Source organism: Eschscholzia californica, unplaced genomic scaffold (assembly GCF_041429995.1).
Source record: "Eschscholzia californica isolate CP2 unplaced genomic scaffold, dmEscCali1.0.p SCAF_3, whole genome shotgun sequence".
NCBI classification, from domain to species: Eukaryota; Viridiplantae; Streptophyta; class Magnoliopsida; order Ranunculales; family Papaveraceae; genus Eschscholzia; species Eschscholzia californica.
The window spans coordinates 38500976-38517187 of NW_028238420.1; the positions used below are offsets into that span (position 1 = coordinate 38500976).

The 16212-nt window shown below is 35.7% G+C and overlaps 2 protein-coding genes across 2 annotated transcripts; both read left to right on the top strand.

Moving 5' to 3' along the window:
- The first annotated feature begins 2529 nt into the window (after positions 1–2529).
- LOC147550099 (E3 SUMO-protein ligase SIZ1-like) lies at positions 2530–13901 on the top strand. The gene is made up of 17 exons (XM_086669549.1): positions 2530–3209; positions 3407–3542; positions 4320–4403; positions 4972–5014; positions 6193–6271; positions 6430–6592; positions 6678–6805; positions 7865–7933; positions 8922–9009; positions 9101–9176; positions 9689–9762; positions 9952–10059; positions 10219–10380; positions 11403–11507; positions 11603–11683; positions 11789–12965; positions 13096–13901. Exons 2-17 carry the CDS (start codon positions 3519–3521, stop codon positions 13224–13226), a joined length of 2592 nt encoding a protein of 863 aa, XP_086525675.1. The 5' UTR covers positions 2530–3209; positions 3407–3518; the 3' UTR covers positions 13227–13901.
- An 837-nt stretch (positions 13902–14738) lies between these two features.
- LOC147550100 (uncharacterized) lies at positions 14739–16001 on the top strand. The gene has a single exon (XM_086669550.1). The coding sequence runs from the start codon at positions 14929–14931 to the stop codon at positions 15862–15864; it is 936 nt and encodes a 311-aa protein (XP_086525676.1). The 5' UTR covers positions 14739–14928; the 3' UTR covers positions 15865–16001.
- Positions 16002–16212: the final 211 nt, after the last annotated feature.

The following is a 16212-nucleotide window of genomic DNA, read 5'->3' on the forward strand; positions in this document are numbered from 1 at the left end:
CCACATTTAATCACGGGTTCCCCATGTTGTTTCTTTTATTGTTGACTTTCTCCTAGATGGGGGAGATTGTGGAGTATCGTATGGGATGGGTCGGTGGACTGGTTCTATTCTAATCAAACTTAAATCCACAAAGACCCGCTTAATCAAATTGGCTTTGCAAAGAAAAATTAAATGTTAGTCATTTTTTTTATGTTGTGTTTAGATGACAAAATTCATGAATGTAAGTAAATTTTTTGGTCTTTCGTCAACAAGAAGAAAGTAAATTTTTTTGGTTTATCTAAATTATTTGTTAACTAATAAGAATCCTAAATTTATTATTATTTGAGTTTCTTAAACACTTCTGTGAACTTTTTTTTTGAAGAAATATTTTTCTCGAAAATTCAAAATTGTTTTTTTTTTCAAATAACATTTTCTTCGAAATTTTCGAATTTTTTTTCGCGAAAATCTTTTTTTTTTTTTTTTTTCGAAAATCGATTTTTCCCGAAAAACATCTTTTCTCAGAAAACATTTTCTTTTCAAAAATTCGATAACCGAAATTTCCTGAAAATTGTTTTTTTTTTTCTTTTTTTTGAAAATCGGGTTTTCTTCGAAACCGTATTTTCCTTAAAATTTTTTTTTTTCAGAAAAAACGGTCTCTTCATGAAGTTTTGTCTTTTTGGACATTTCTGCTATCGAAAAACTATTTTCGAGGGGAAAAAACGGTTTCTCTGGGAAAAAATGGTATTTGGGGAAAACGGTTTTCACGAAATTTCGACTAAAGGAAAAAACGCTTTTCAAGGAAAATTTTTTTGCGAGAAATAAGTAAAATTAGTTTTCAGAGAAAAAAAAGACGATTTTTCGGTATCAAAAAAGAGTTTTCAGGAAACTGTTTTGGGGGAAAGGTTGGTTTTCGGGAGAAAAATGGTTTTCAAGAAAAAAAAAAAAAACGTTTTTGGGGAAAAAGTTATTTGGAGAAAAATGGATTTCGGGAAAAAATTATTTTCGAAAAAAAAAACGGATTTTCCTTGAAAAATGATTTTTGGAAAAAAAAAAAAACGAGTCTAACTTTTTTTTTAATAATTATTTCTTTATAAACGTAAATAAATAATTTTTTTTGTTGATTTTAAGTTTGAAATTTAGGTTTATAAACCCAGAATTCTAGCAAATCTTAGGGATAGTAGAGTGGGATTTTGTTCCAATACGAATTTTGGATTTAAGAATCTTTAGGGTTTAAGAGTACTAAGAGTTTTGGTAGCCAAACAGACCAAAGAATCTTGATTCATACCAAATCTCATTTTAGGTAGGAATCCTGCAACCAAACGCACCATTAATGTAAAGTGAAAACAACCTAAAATGGTATACAAAATAAGTAATAGTGGTATACATAATACGAATAGTGTTTTGAGTAAAATTGACCAAAACATCAGGCTCTAAAACAACTACTTCAGGCCTGATTCTGGGTCCCAGACCAACCTTACTCGCATGTATTTAGTGGATTTTGCTATCCTCATAAGCCGTTTGTTTTTTCTGAAGAAGGCGGACGATACCAATGAAGATAATGAAGAAGTGCTAAAATATGTTTCACCGATGAAAAGCTTCATATTGGTAGGAAATGTTTTTTTTTTTCAGATGGGACTCAAGAATCATTATACTATTGAATGACGTTGATACATTATGATTATAACATGCAGTACATCAAAAATGTATAGGAAATGCTCTCGTAATAATGAAGAAGCACAGGAGAGAAGGAGCCAAAATTGAACCTGGTTGTAGAGCGTCTAATTTAATCTCCTTAAAGGTCACCTAAAGCATAAATGCCATCATAAATAACTTCATTTATATCTCAAGTTCAATAATTCGAACTTGAGACTCGCAGAGTGGATGTAACCACTACACCAAATATTGGTGGTAGGGGTGTATTCGAGCCGAGTTGATGCGAGTAGGAAGATGTTCAAGTTCGGTTAGTGTCTTTGACTGTTTGCTCGAGCTGGAGTTCGGCCGAGTAATTGTACACTTTTTCGAGCTCGACTCGTATATGTTTGAAAAAACTCAAGTTTGCATTGTTTTAAGCTCGTTTATCAAAATACTTCAAATTAAAACAACTTCCTAAATTATCAAAATACTTCAAAATGATCATTTGTCACATACAACAATAATGATCAATGATTCATATCCAATAATCTTTTAATGGTTGATATTTCATGTATAAGTTTCAATAATAATACGTAATTATGTACTACACTATTATAGATAGTATGTTAATCGAATTGTTCATCTGTAGCTCGAGGTACACTAAAGAATGATCAAGTTCGACTCGTTTACATAACGAACATGATTTTGGGCTGATGGTGCGTAAATGTAACTTGATGTTCAAACGACTATTTAGAGTTCCTAGAGCTCGTTGTAAGGCTTGTTGGAAAACCCGTTGTCGGATTTCATTAATCGCTCTTTGTTGTTCAAACGGAATAGTTTCGTTTTTGTAATTTTCTAATTATTCCAAATTCTTATAAGTTGAATTAATCAAGTTCGATTTTTCTCGTTCTATCTCAGAATATCCATTCACTCGAAACTGATCGACTTCCATTCCCACTTTCCGTAAGCGGGTCCTGGCTTTTTCCATTTGTTCAATGGGCTCCCATGTAGTTCTTCTGAATTTCGTGTGTTAAACTCGTACTCGTTAATTTTAGAATCGAGCACGAACAATAGTCGAGCCAAACTCGAGCAGCTCGTTAAAAGCTCGACTCGAATACACCCCTAAGTGGTGGACTGCTTAGGTGGACTGCGAAGGGACTACTCTGGCGTGTCTTACTTTCCCACCTCACAATTTCCTTGTTAACTTACAAAAGTAAAATTGCTCAACCTGTAGGGATATTTTCGGGAAAAGAGGAAGTCAAATATACGACTAGAATGCTTGGGTGGACCGAGAAGTAGAGAATCAAAACCCGGACGTTATAAAGTACTAAACCAAATCCAAATTTCATGATACGTCCGCCACCTTTAATGGATTGGTGGAAGATTTGTGGTTTGCTCCTCCAGTGTTCAGGCAAAAGAACGAAACTGAGAAACTGAGAAACCGAGAAAAAGTAGAGAGAGAAAGTTAGAGGGAGGGAAGAATTGGGCGCGAGGGCTTAAACAAGTCGAAATACTCACTGATCGATCGATTTCCTCTCGTCAAAAATTTCTCAATCTAAAACTCTTCTTACTCAATTCTTCACTTCGCCTTCGATTCGGTACGTTTCTATACGATCATCACAATTTGCCGTATTTCTTAAGGATTCGTGATATCTACTGGTTATATAGTTAATCTTTTCATATTTTAGGTGTTTGCTTCGTCGTAATTTGTCTCCAGCTAGTGTTTATTATGTTGAATTTATGTCATTTACTTGTTTGATTGCTCATCTGATCGATTAATTTTCACTCTGGTTAGTTGTTGTGTTCAAATCGTTTCTTCCTTGGAATTGTCCCTGTTAGTTCTTCTGTTCTTCGATTTTGCCGCAAGGAAGTGGATTTGGAGCTCAAGTACGCAGAACGGCAGAAGGATGGATATAATATCTCGTTGCAAGGTAAAGATAATTATTTTTTCATTTCAATGAGTTTTTATCTCTACTCAGCTGCTGAATTGGTGATTTTGCTGTGTTATATGTTTTCATCACATTTGATATAAAATGAATTTTAGGTTAATCAAGTGATCGTGTATCCTAATAGTAAGCCAAGTGAGAATTGTAGCTAATTTTTTCACATACTTTGCAGCCCTATATGAAATTAATTAGGGTAGAATTGAAGTTAAGGCTGGCAGCAAAAGAGTCGTAAAATTACGAACTTACTAGTTTAATAATAAAGCTATGTAATTATATATTGCGTTCAAAAATAGTAATGATAATACAAGTAAGTGAACTTCGCACTATGATGTTGATATATGGTAAGAGTATATGCAAGTGAAGTCGCGTTGTTTATTTGATTACTTTATTCGCCTCGTATTTATAGGGTTACGATTTATGTAGCTAAGTTTGGCGCTACAAGAGTTGCATAATTATGAATATACTTTATTTGTTGGTTAATTTCTGCAAGTGCGCTTCGTTAATTCGTTAAAATTACTACTATTTTTTTGGTTCATATCTATTCCCGTAGTTCTAGAACAGAGTTAGAATCTGTTTAATGTGACCTATATAGGGTTTTTTAAATGTTCTGGTGCAAATGTGGAATGATGATAGGGAGACCATTTCAGTGTTGTATGTCCCCACGAAAATGGTGGTTATGGAGTCGTATGTGTTCTCTGTTCTGGCATCCCAAGTATATTATCTAGTAGACTATTGTTGAGATTTTATGTACATACCTTGCAGGATAAGTTGGCTTATTTTCGTATGAAAGAACTTAAAGATGTTCTCACTCAAATAGGTGGTGTTTCAAAGCAAGGGAAGAAGCAGGTTGGCTTTCTTAAATTTATTCTGTTGCTGGTGTAATAATTTTCTTCTTTTAGAGTTTTCTCCTTTTTGAGTCTTTTAGAGATAATGGCTGATATCTTGGTAGGAATGGCTGAATTCTTAACAGTTACCATCTTTTACAGTAAGTAGGTGGAAACCAACTTTTATTTCACTTGCGCTACCATGTAAAATTTGTAATCTGTTCGGATGCATGGCGTCTGGACAGCTATAGTTTTACTGTCTAGTGGGGTTGGCAAGGTTGTGTTCCCTTTTAATCACGTAAGCCCATGCTGCTGAGCAGAGAACAGCGGGTGAGGAGTCATTGTTTTAAGATGCCCTTTAGCTCACAACTTGCTCCCTTGAGTCTTTTATCTTTGTGTAACTTTTTTGTTGTCTCATAAATGATGTAACGTTTGATCCTCAATTTTTCTTAATTATACCAATTAAGGAATTTTTTGTTTTGGACAGAGTTTTGAGCTGTAAAAGTTATTGACCCTACACCTACCTTATCGTTGCTAAAGCCATTTTTGTAGGATTTAGTTATGTAATAAAATGCTTCTGTTTTGTGCAGGAACTTACTGACAGGATTGTAGGTTTGCTTTCTGATGAGCAAGGTAACTAATTTGACTACTTCTTTACTTGAATGCTTGGAAATTGAAATGTTACATACAGGGTTTCCATGGGTTACATAATGAGGTGAAAATGCCTATTAGTTTTTATCTCCCCCTCATATTTGTAGTTTTATAGTCTATTTTATTTTTAAGCTTACAGCCTTGGTTAATGTTAACCCATATCCTATTTAAGGCTTAAAATACCCATGTTATTATTGTATTCGTCTTTACAGGAAGAGATATATTTTGTGCAACTATTTCAGTTGCTTTGGATTTTGTTCTTAAACTTACAGGATTACACGAGTACACCAATTAACGTAATATATCAAATGGCTTAAATACATCATATGACATAAGGATGCAAAATGCTCACAACTGTCATGAAACTACCCTGAGGACACTCGTAAACCTTAAAGGCCACAGAAAACTACCCTAAAGACCATTATTATATTTTTTTATCTACTTTTATCTCTACCCTTTATAACACAAATCAATCAGTGATGGATTCCTACCCCGACCAAGTAATCAATTATCAAACTTGTGCCCCCCGGGGTTTCGGAGTAGGTGCACAACCATTGGGAGTAAGACCTATGTGCACATTTGTATAAAACTAAAAGACGTAGAAATATTATGCAAATACTATCTCATTTTTGGGAAGATGATTTACTGAAGGAGACTGTTTTTTAGAAAAAGGATATCATAAATGGGGTGTATCATTTAATATTGGCCACACTTACAAATGCAAACAAGCTATAAGCTTAAATGTTTTTAACTCTTTCCTTACATTTATTACTATGGAATTTGACCATCTACCTACTAATCTTCTTTTTACTTTTTCCTGTTTTCTCACATAAATTTTAGGTGGAAACCAGAAAAACCCTTAGAAATTTCCGAGTTCTCTATTCTTATCTGATTTCTGAGTTGGTACTTATTGTTCATAGGATATATTTCATTATTTATGTGGAATATGTACAAGGTGAACACACTCTTATGCAGATATGTACACCTCTTTTTTGCATGTCCTCCAATTTGAAGAGTTGGGCATGCCACAAACATATTAGTTGATATTAGAATCTCACCAAATTGAAGAGATCTATACATTTTTCCTCTTATCCTGCACCCTCTTGAATACATTTAGTAATTATTACATGCTGCGCGTGTTTGATGATTTTTTTATGCAGCTTCAAAGGTGCATGGTGGCCCAAAGAAAAATCCCATTGGGAAGGAAGGAATAGTAAAAATAATTGATGATACATACAGGTGTCTTTCTTTTTCTTCACATCTTGATAATCGTTTACGGTTGAGTACTTTATTTCAGTACACTTCTAACTTTTTTATGTTCTTTTACGATCTATCATTTATTGCTCGAACCAGCCACTATCCTTATTTAATTTTCGAATCTGAGTGTCTTTCTGCAGGAAAATGCAGATTCCTGGGGCTATAGAGTTAGCATCTAAGAAACAGACTGATTCAGATACAAATGGTTTGAACTCTAAGGAGGAACTTGATGCGCCTTTACAACTAGAAGCAAAGGTTAAGTGCTTGTGTAGGAGTTCCTTGCCTACAGAGTCAATGATCCAGGTACTTTCTGTCTCTTATCCTTCACCACAGCCAGTTGTTTAGGTTTGCCTTTTGTGATAGTTATCAATGTTGTTCTTACTTGCAGTGTCAGGATGCACGTTGTAATGTGTGGCAACACATTGGTTGTGTTATTGTTCAGGATAAACCCACAGAACTTCCACCTGTTCCATCTTCATTCTATTGTGAAATGTGTCGAATTAAACGGGCTGATCCGTAAGTTCATCCATTTGCTTTTGCTGCTTGGACTTTGTATCTCATACACGCTTTATGATAATGCAGTTCATAGTATTGTTTCCGATTGTCTCCTGATACCTGTTATATATGTAGCATGTTCTTCTAGTTTCTTATTATCTATATGTCGTCAGCCCATTCCGTCCTTCAAAAGATCCATTTGGACCTTTGGAACTACCTATACTTCACAAGTTCATATATTTTCTTTGTTCTTTTATTTGTTTATGTTTATTATCTTTGTTCTTTTATTTGTTTATGTTTATTATCTTATGTTTATTATCTTTTATTTGTTTATGTATACAACCCAAGGAGTTGATACAATTTTGGGAAGTCATGCCTCGCACAGTATTATTGAGTATTTGGAAAACAAGAAACAACATAATTCTTAAGGGAGATAGATCAGATTTGAGAATGCTAAGATTGCGATACTTACGCGTACTATTGGGCTTGTAGTAAGAATTGGACACCTTTGGTCTTGTTTAGGGATTTTACAAGTACTTAGTAGGTTATATTACCAACTATGTAATGATCGATTTTTTGTATGGTCTTTCAGGCCCTCGATTCTCATATACATGCACATTTCATATATCTATAGCAATTCTCTTTTTTTGTTAAAAATAGTACATGGTTCAGGGTTATACAGAGGACAACAGCTTAATGCACTTATTATGGATCATTAGGGACGTGCTACATTAGAAAGTAAAATGGTAGCTCGAGATACAACAGAAGGAGTTGATACAAGAAGTAGATTTTTCAGGATTATAAATGCATAGTAGCGTAATACACGTGTTTAAGGATCAATAAGTATGTGGGAAGTCTTTAACAACTGCCAACTCGAATACCGATTCCCTCTTCATTATCGCTTCCATTTTTCAAGGATTTTCAAACCTCACCTTGCTAGTTGCTAGAAATAAGAAATTATCTGAAGTAAAATTTTCTCATGATTTAGCTCTTTTTCCGTGCACATCCTTATTGTTGAATATTATTTATTTTTGTCATTCCCTACACATTATGTTGTACTGATTGTATCTTTTTTGACAGCTTTTGGGTGACAATTGACAGTCCATTAGAGCCGGTTAAGTTGTATATTACAAGCCTTCCAACGGATGGGTGGGTACAGAACTATGTTTGTTCATTTCTCAATAAAATAGATCAAGGTTATTGTGTATTTGTGATATTCCTCTCTTCTTTATCAAGAAGATATGACGACTCTGCAACAGATAGGAGAGTCCTTAATTCTTCGATAAAGATGTATAGTTCACCAGGCTAAAAAGGCGCATTGAGACACGCCTCGAGGCAAATATAGGTGTACCGCATCAGAACTTACGCCTTTATGTGGTATAGGGGCGTTAGCGACAGTAAGTCGTCCTTTTAAGTGACAATTCAGTGAAGCCACACCTCCTGTTGACCTTTTAAGTGTCAAGTGACGTTTTATTGTTCTTTTCTCTCTTTTCTTGAACTTATAGAGGTAGTCATAAGGGTAGAAATGGCCAAAAACATTCATATCCTTCAAGCGGTACAATATAATAACTAATTTCGTTGTAGTACTACAAACAAATTTAGTAAAATATACTATTAATATAATAAATTACTATTATTAGATTAAAATATGTGAAATTGAAGCGACGCCTCTTTAATTTTTGGCCGAAAAGCGGTTTTGTAAACATTGGTAGTTCTTATATAATTCTTGTAGATAAATGTCATTTTATGTTGTTAAAGCTGATAACTTATTCAGAGGATGAAAAAGTTGGCCTAATATTTGGGAAGAAAGGTGAGTAGTTCTATAATATATCTTGCAACTAGAACATGGTTGTAAGGTGAATGAGGAATCATAAGTGGGGTCATTTAGAGTATCAGCAAGTCCAAGACACGAGTTATGTGCCCTTAAGGGTTAAGGCTTTTGTTGGTAACTCAAAATCCTTTTTTATGTTATGTGCCTATCAAAAACTAATTATGCCAACCGTATATTGTAGTAGTTAATCCTTAGTTATTTAGGGTTAGGTTATCGAAGGGCTCATTTTCCTGTAAGCGAGTTTGTTCCTCTTTATGCATATTATCTCTTTCTATCAAGTGACAGATTTAGCTCATAATCTACCAGGGCAACCCCTATTCAGAGTGTCGAGAAAACTTTTACACTGACAAGGGCACATAGAGATTTGTTACAGAAAGCAGATTTTGATGTTCAGGTTGGTTTGACTTTATGTTGGGCAAAATTTATGTTAACGCGCAGAGGGGTCTATCGAACTTGACCAGTTTTGTGTTGACACTTTTCAATAGGTTTGGTGTATGCTTCTCAATGACAAGGTTACTTTTAGGATGCAATGGCCACAATCATCAGATCTGCAGGTCAATGGTATGTAAACTTTCCTCGTGAAGCTTTATATTATTTAGTTTATTGCGTTTTACAGAATCCTAGCCTGTATTGATTGCAACTTGCGGAAAGGGAAACATTGGGGAAAGATATATTCAACTGAAAAGCAGTTTCTAGGGGATGTTGAATCCATTTTCTACCATTTTCCACTGATTTGAATGCTTTTATAAATTCTCTCATCCTCCCATGTTTTCTATTGTTTTATTTGTAAAGATTTGTTTGAGAAAATTTTTGCATGAACTTAGTTCACCAAGTTTTTATTTCTCTACTCACACCATTTTATTCTTGCACTTTATTTTGAGTAGTTTCAACACTTACACGAGGATAACTTCTTTCACGAATCACCATGTAATGACGTTATGTCAAAGTACAACATTCTTATTGATTGGCTAGACATCAAGTTGCAATAACATAAACATTTATGTCGAAGATAATGGATTTTGACCGTGTTTTATAAACTCGTGATCTTGTTGTATCTATTTTTCTTCCTGCAGGTGTGCCTGTTAGAACTGTTAATAGGCCTGGTACACAGTTGTTAGGCGCTAATGGGCGTGATGATGGCCCCATAGTGAGTCTCATTTTCTGGCTTTCTTATGATACTCATGTGTCCGTGATTCCATTTTTTTACATAATTTCTCTCTTCTATGCCTACAATTTTACTTTTACTTTTTATTTGTTTGATTGTTGACATGTTTTAGCAACCGTTCCGCTCCATACTGACAACCTACGTTAATGTTTTTCTTTGAACTCTTATCAGATCACAGCATGTACCCGGGAGGGAACAAATAGGATACTTTTATCAGGATGTGATGCTCGGACTTTTTGTGTAGGTGTTAGAATTACTAGAAGACGCACAGTTGAACAGGTAGTTTTCTTTAAGCTATTATCAACATTGATATTCCCGAGTAGAATTACATCAGTACTTCTCTTGAAAGTTCTATTTTCTATGAACAAAGACCGCCTCTCTAGGAAGTTATAATTCTTTTACGGTGTGACAGACTCCCCTAATTCGATAATTTTGCAGGTTCTCAGAATAATTCCTAAGGAATCTGATGGCGAGCCTTTTGATGATGCACTTGCCCGTGTTTGCCGGTGTGTTGGGGGTGGAAATGCTGCAGAGAATGCTGACAGTGACAGTGATATAGAAGTTGTTGCAGAGTCAATTACTGTCAACCTCCGTTGCCCAGTAAGTCAAACTGTTCTTATCACGTGCTGTCTTGATTCACCTAAGATGTATTCATATTAGTTAATGTGCCAGGGTAGGTGCTATTTTGCTGCCCCTGGAGAGCTCAGTAGTTATCTCTACTGTGAATGATTTGTTTTGTCTACATCTTGTGTCCAATATGAGATTTTGAGATATACATGATAGATCTTGTGGAAGCCAGTCAGTTATTTCTAGAATCACAGGTTAATCTAAATTAGGGATTCAGGTATACTATGACTTGTATGCGAATTCAGTGGAGTTTTAGAATGCTATATTAGCAGATCATGTGGTTCAGGTATTATAGTTGTTGTCTATTCCATATATATTTATTTTAAGGATCTCCAACTTTATAATTATGTAGTGGTGAAAACATAAAGATGGGGTTGTTTGCAATTTTAAACGTATTTATGAACAGTAATCTAGACCTAAACAGTATGTAGCATTGCAGACAACAATAACAAAAAATGGATACTGAGAGAAGCTTTTGCCGTTTAGCCTGACTCTATGTGCAGTGTACTGAAAGCCTGTGTCAAAATGGTCTCTCGTTTTAAAATATTTAGAGATCATATATTAAAAGCAAATCAACAACTTGTTCCAGATAATTTGGATCCTCTCAGATTTGTATTTTAGTTCCAGATGATAAGTTAAGGTGGCTACTGGTAATTTGTAGTTTACCTTCCTTGACTAATTACTTCTATACGTATCAATTCAGTACAATTTATCAATCAATCTTTAGAAGATCTGCCTGTTGGGTTTTCTCTACGAGTAAGGCTCTGTGCACAAAAGTGCAAGAATTAGATCAGGACTTTTCCCCAGTGGCCGTTCGGACGGGTGCTTAGTTTTTTGATTTACAGTTGGCCCTGCATTCGTAAACTACTTCTACCATCACCTTTTCTTCGTGTCCTTGATACATGATGTTAATCAAAGGAGCACAAATTGCAGATTGCAGATTGCAGATGAATAGTTATACTAAATTAATACCTAAATATTCTTCCAAATTGCAGCTTAGTGGCTCTAGAATTAAGATTGCTGGAAGATTTAAACCGTGTGCCCACATGGGCTGTTTTGATCTTGAAATTTTTGTTGAACTCAACCAGCGGTCTAGAAAGGTAAGCAACTCACCTTACACGTCCTCCCCGTTGCTTTTTTTTGTTTCTTTCTTTACCAAGTAAAGATACTAACAACCCTTCTACTTTGGTTGCAGTGGCAGTGCCCTATCTGCCTTAAGAACTACTCCTTGGAGCATGTTATTATTGATCCATACTTCAACCGCATCACAACCCTGGTATCACTCACTCTCTAGACTTGATGAAAGTTCCATACTTTCATTTTCCTGATTTTTCTTTTATGCAGAATGACTCTTTCTGAATTTTTATAAGTTGTGAAATAGATGCGAGATTGTGGAGAAGACGTAAACGAAATTGATGTAAAGCCTGATGGGTCATGGCGTGTGAAGAATGAACATGAGCACAAGGATCTTGCGCGGTGGCACTCACCTAGTGGTTCTCTTTATGCTGTTGTTACTGGGGAAGTGAAACCTGACGTTTTGAAGTCAGAGATCAAAGAAGAAGTACTTTCAGAAGGACATCATGGTTTGAAACCTGGGACTGAGAGAAACCGTCATAGAATTTGGGAAGTTATTAAACCTAAAGAAAGTAAGCAAACCCAAAATTCAGAGAATCAAATACTGAAGTTTGACAACCGAAATGTAATACCTATGAGTAACAGTGCTACTGGAAGTTCCAGAGATGGAGAAGATCCAAGTGTTAATCAAGAGTGTGGTGGACATTTTGATATCTCTGCCAACAATGGCAATGAGCTCGATGCTATTTCTCTTAACTTCGATCCAACTTATGCTACTGCTAGCACAGCCCCTTCTGCACCTTCTAGGGTTTCAGATGTCATTGTTCTTAGTGATTCAGATGAAGAGAATGAAAATCTGACCGCAAATATGTACGAGTCTCATCATTCCAATATAGGAAGTGTTCCTTTTTCTCTCCCTCCATCTGGAAATCTTGATTCATATACAGACGATCCACATCTTGGTGCGGTTGGGAATTCGCTTGGTCTTTTAAACGGAAACTGTGTTGATTACGGTATGCCCCTCTGGCCATTGTCATCTAATACTCAACCAGGTCCTGGATTCCAACTTTTTGGAACAGACACAAATGTCTCCGGTTCTTTTATCGATCTGGAGCGAGCTTCGGACCCGCTCTCCTTGAATGGCTATGGTTTGGCTTCTGACATAACCATGAGATCTGTCACACAAGTACCAAATCCCAGTCTTGACTTAAGCCTAATTGATAACCCCTTGGCGTACGGCGCAGATGACCCCTCTTTGCAGATCTTTCTCTCTCCTCATCCCGCAAATTCATCGGTTCAGACAGATGTGAGAGATCAACCTGACAAATCAAACTGCAAAAGTAATGATGACTGGATTTCTCTTAGCCTTGGTGGAGGTGGAAGCGCTAGCAACATCAGCATTGTTGAACCAGGAACATCAGATGGTCTGAATTCGAGACACCAGGTTGCTCCGAAGGAGGCAATGGATTCTTCAACTATCACTGGTTCGTCATTTTTCTTTCCTCAGTTCACAGAATCTTTGCTTCTATCTGATCATTTGAATGAAGTTTGATGTCATTTACTTTCATATACAACTTGTTTTTGCTAAAACATACTGTTGCTTCCTTCATACAGCTTCTCTACTTCCAGATACTACTAATGATAGGCCTGAAAGAACAAGTACAAAGAGGCAAATGCCCGACAGTTTTTTCTCACATCCTCGTCAACCAAGATCTGCACGGCCTCGATATCTCCCTTCTGACTAAACGAGAGCCAGTTTTATTACATGTGGACAACAAATTAAACAGAGGTCTGAACCCTATACTTTATTTTTTTGAACCAACTGACTTGAAAGACTTGAGTGATCATTTTCGCTCCTTAGTTGTTTTGAATCCGAACATCATAAAGATCAGAAAATCAAGACGAGTGGTATCAGTCCCTAAACCTTTTGCAGCTCTTCGTTTTGATCTCTATAAACAAATGAAGAGAGAAGTACCCGTGTTTGGGCCTCCAGAGCTGGTTGTCATTATTCGTCGGTGAGGCATTATAATCGCACATTTCTATTTATAATTTTACATTCTTCTATACACCATTATTTCTAATTCCATTTTTATTTCCAGAACCGATACAAATCTGTTGGTTCACTGATCACTAGATTTGTTGATTGGTCTTGTTTTTATCTGAACTCAATGTGTACAATACAGAAAATTTGTAGTCAGGGATTCATTCAGAGATTAAAGTCTTTACTATATAATTAGGGTTGAGTTGGAAAAAGCTCTCCCTCTTGTGATTGAAGTAGCAAATGGTTGTAAATTTGTTCAGTTCTGAATGCCAACCAAATCGCATGATTGTTTTAGCTGATTGTTCAGTTCTGTTTCTGTACTGACATGGCATTCTGTAAACCTCTACAATTGTGCTGTAATATTAGTTCACAATTTGGGCAAGTGGCAGAGGAGGTATAGAGCTATTCAAAACCAGGAAATTGTTTGCTATACTAAATTGTTATTGTGCCGGAGCCTTAGGCTAGCAAAATTTATTTCTCCCAAAATCCTGTCAGTCCATGTAATTCGGCTAAGGGGCAGCCAGGCAGATATCACCTTTGTAGTGTATTTTTGTTGTTTAAGAGGGTTCTTAGTTCGTAGCTGTTGCCTTGTACAACAACATAGTAGCCGATAAGTTTGTACATCTATGTCGTGCCAAAATATTAAGGGTTTTATGTGGGAAGTGTTTGGAATATGAGTTGAAGTCTAACCCAATTGGGAATTGTTGACAAATCTCAGTGACCTTTGTAATCTTGTTCTTACGTCATAGTGAGAATTGTCTCGCTATTGTATGTCATGGAGTAGTTCTCTCTCGCTAACTGAACTACGTAAATCTCGTATTTGGGAGGGGTGGGTGGAGAGAGGGGGCAAAGCTCTGGTAACGATTTAGGAGTGTACAAGATGTTGTGTAGCTGTAAGCGGACACACAACACAAAAGATACGACCTTTTTGCTATACACAAATTCTCATTCTTACTCCACATAATTTAAATTCAAGAAAGGATGGGTTAGTTTGGTTAAACTAGTGTTGGAGTTACAGAATGTTACATTACTCTTTCTACTCCAAAGTGAGCTTCAAGCATGGAGACAGAACTCAAAAGTACTTAAATATCATTAAAATTGTTATTAGATCCCAAAATCCGAAAAAACCCATATCCCCTATTAGTAATTAGAATTATTAAATTTCCTCAGAAAGTAATATAAAATGAATCAAGACCATGAATACAAATTTCACAGTTCACACCTTGTCCACTCAAATACTTCATCCGGAGTCAATACCTTCCCATCCATTCGTGTCATGGGTTGAGAGTAACATCAACTTTTAGAGAGAGAAAGTTTTGCTCTGGAACACACACACATAGAGAAAAGAAACAAAAACTGAAAGCCCTTTTTCAGAAAAAACTATACCTTCAGCTCTTGTGCATGATATGAAGATACCTAGCTCGAGTCCAAGCAGAACAGAGAAGTTTCCACCACCATTAATGAGGTTTTTGAGAAGTAATGGAGGAAGTAAAAGTAGAGGAAGATCTAGTTTAAGTCCTATATTTATTAGAAAGAAGAATGTTTCCACCATTGAAACTCAAGAACCATCTTCACCAAAAGTTACTTGTATGGGTCAAGTGCAAGTTATAAGATGCAACAAAGAGAACCCAAACAAGAATGGAAGAACAAGAAGATGTAGTTGTACTAAAAAATGGTATAATTGGTTCCAAAAGTCTCTGTTCACTAATTGTTTCTCAAAAAAATGTAATCTTGAATCTTCTAGTCCTGTTTCAAGTAGTTGGTTTTCATTTTTCAGACATGGGTTTCATTTTTCTAGAGAAGAATTGAAATCCAGAAGAGAAGTAGAAGAAACTGAAGAAGAAAGAGAAGCAATCAAACAAAAAGAAACAGAGGAAGAAAAAGAAGATGAAGAGAGAGAAAGTAATGGGTTTGTTTTGTCTACACCACCAAAAAATGCTTTAATTCTAATGAGGTGCAGATCAGATCCATGTCGAAATTCTTCCATGTTAAATCGATTTTCAGATTCTTCTTCAACAACTAACCAAGATTCAGAGCAAAAAAACAGAGCTCAAGTTGACAATGAAGAAGAGCAAGAACAAGAAATTGAAGTCAACCCCAGATTGAAACCAAAACCCATTTACTACTTAGATTCAGGAGATCCAGAAACTGAGGAAAAAAATGGATTTTACAGTGAAAACTGTAGTAATGGAAGCATCAATAATTCCAAAACTATTAAAATCAGAGAGGAAGTGAAGAAGGTAACAGGAGGGATTTCTTTGACATTAACAAGATGTAAATCAGAAGCAACAAGACGAAAATCAATGAGGATTGATTCATCATCACTAGTCAGATACGTCTAACAGGAGAAAATCAGGTTCTGATTAAGAATAAAAAAATACTCAGCTTAAAATATTTAATTTGTGTTTCATATGATCTTCATTTATTTTATTCTGTAACATTTGGTTTCTTCTTGTCTGTCTTTTCCTCTTTTTTCCCCTTTGTCCGTGCGCACACTACCACCATACTTGAACAGACAGAGAGAGAGAGAGAGAGAGAGAGAGAGAGAGAGAGAGAGAGAGTCTTAAAAGAAGGGAGAGAGAGTCTTAAAAGAATGGAGGTGAGAGCTGAAAGAGAGGAGAAAGGTGGAGAATATATTAAATTTTGTTTTAGTTCACCAATCTACCAATCTCTGACCATACTGATTCATA

Coding starts and splice junctions, on each gene's coding strand:
- LOC147550099 (XM_086669549.1), top strand. CDS start 3,519: ATGGATATAATATCTCGTTGCAAG. Junction 9,177..9,688: donor ATCAGATCTGCAGGTCAATG/GTATGTAAACTT, acceptor TTCTTCCTGCAG/GTGTGCCTGTTAGAACTGTT. Junction 11,684..11,788: donor TCAACCGCATCACAACCCTG/GTATCACTCACT, acceptor GTTGTGAAATAG/ATGCGAGATTGTGGAGAAGA.
- LOC147550100 (XM_086669550.1), top strand. CDS start 14,929: ATGAAGATACCTAGCTCGAGTCCAAGCAGAACAGAGAAGTTTCCACCA.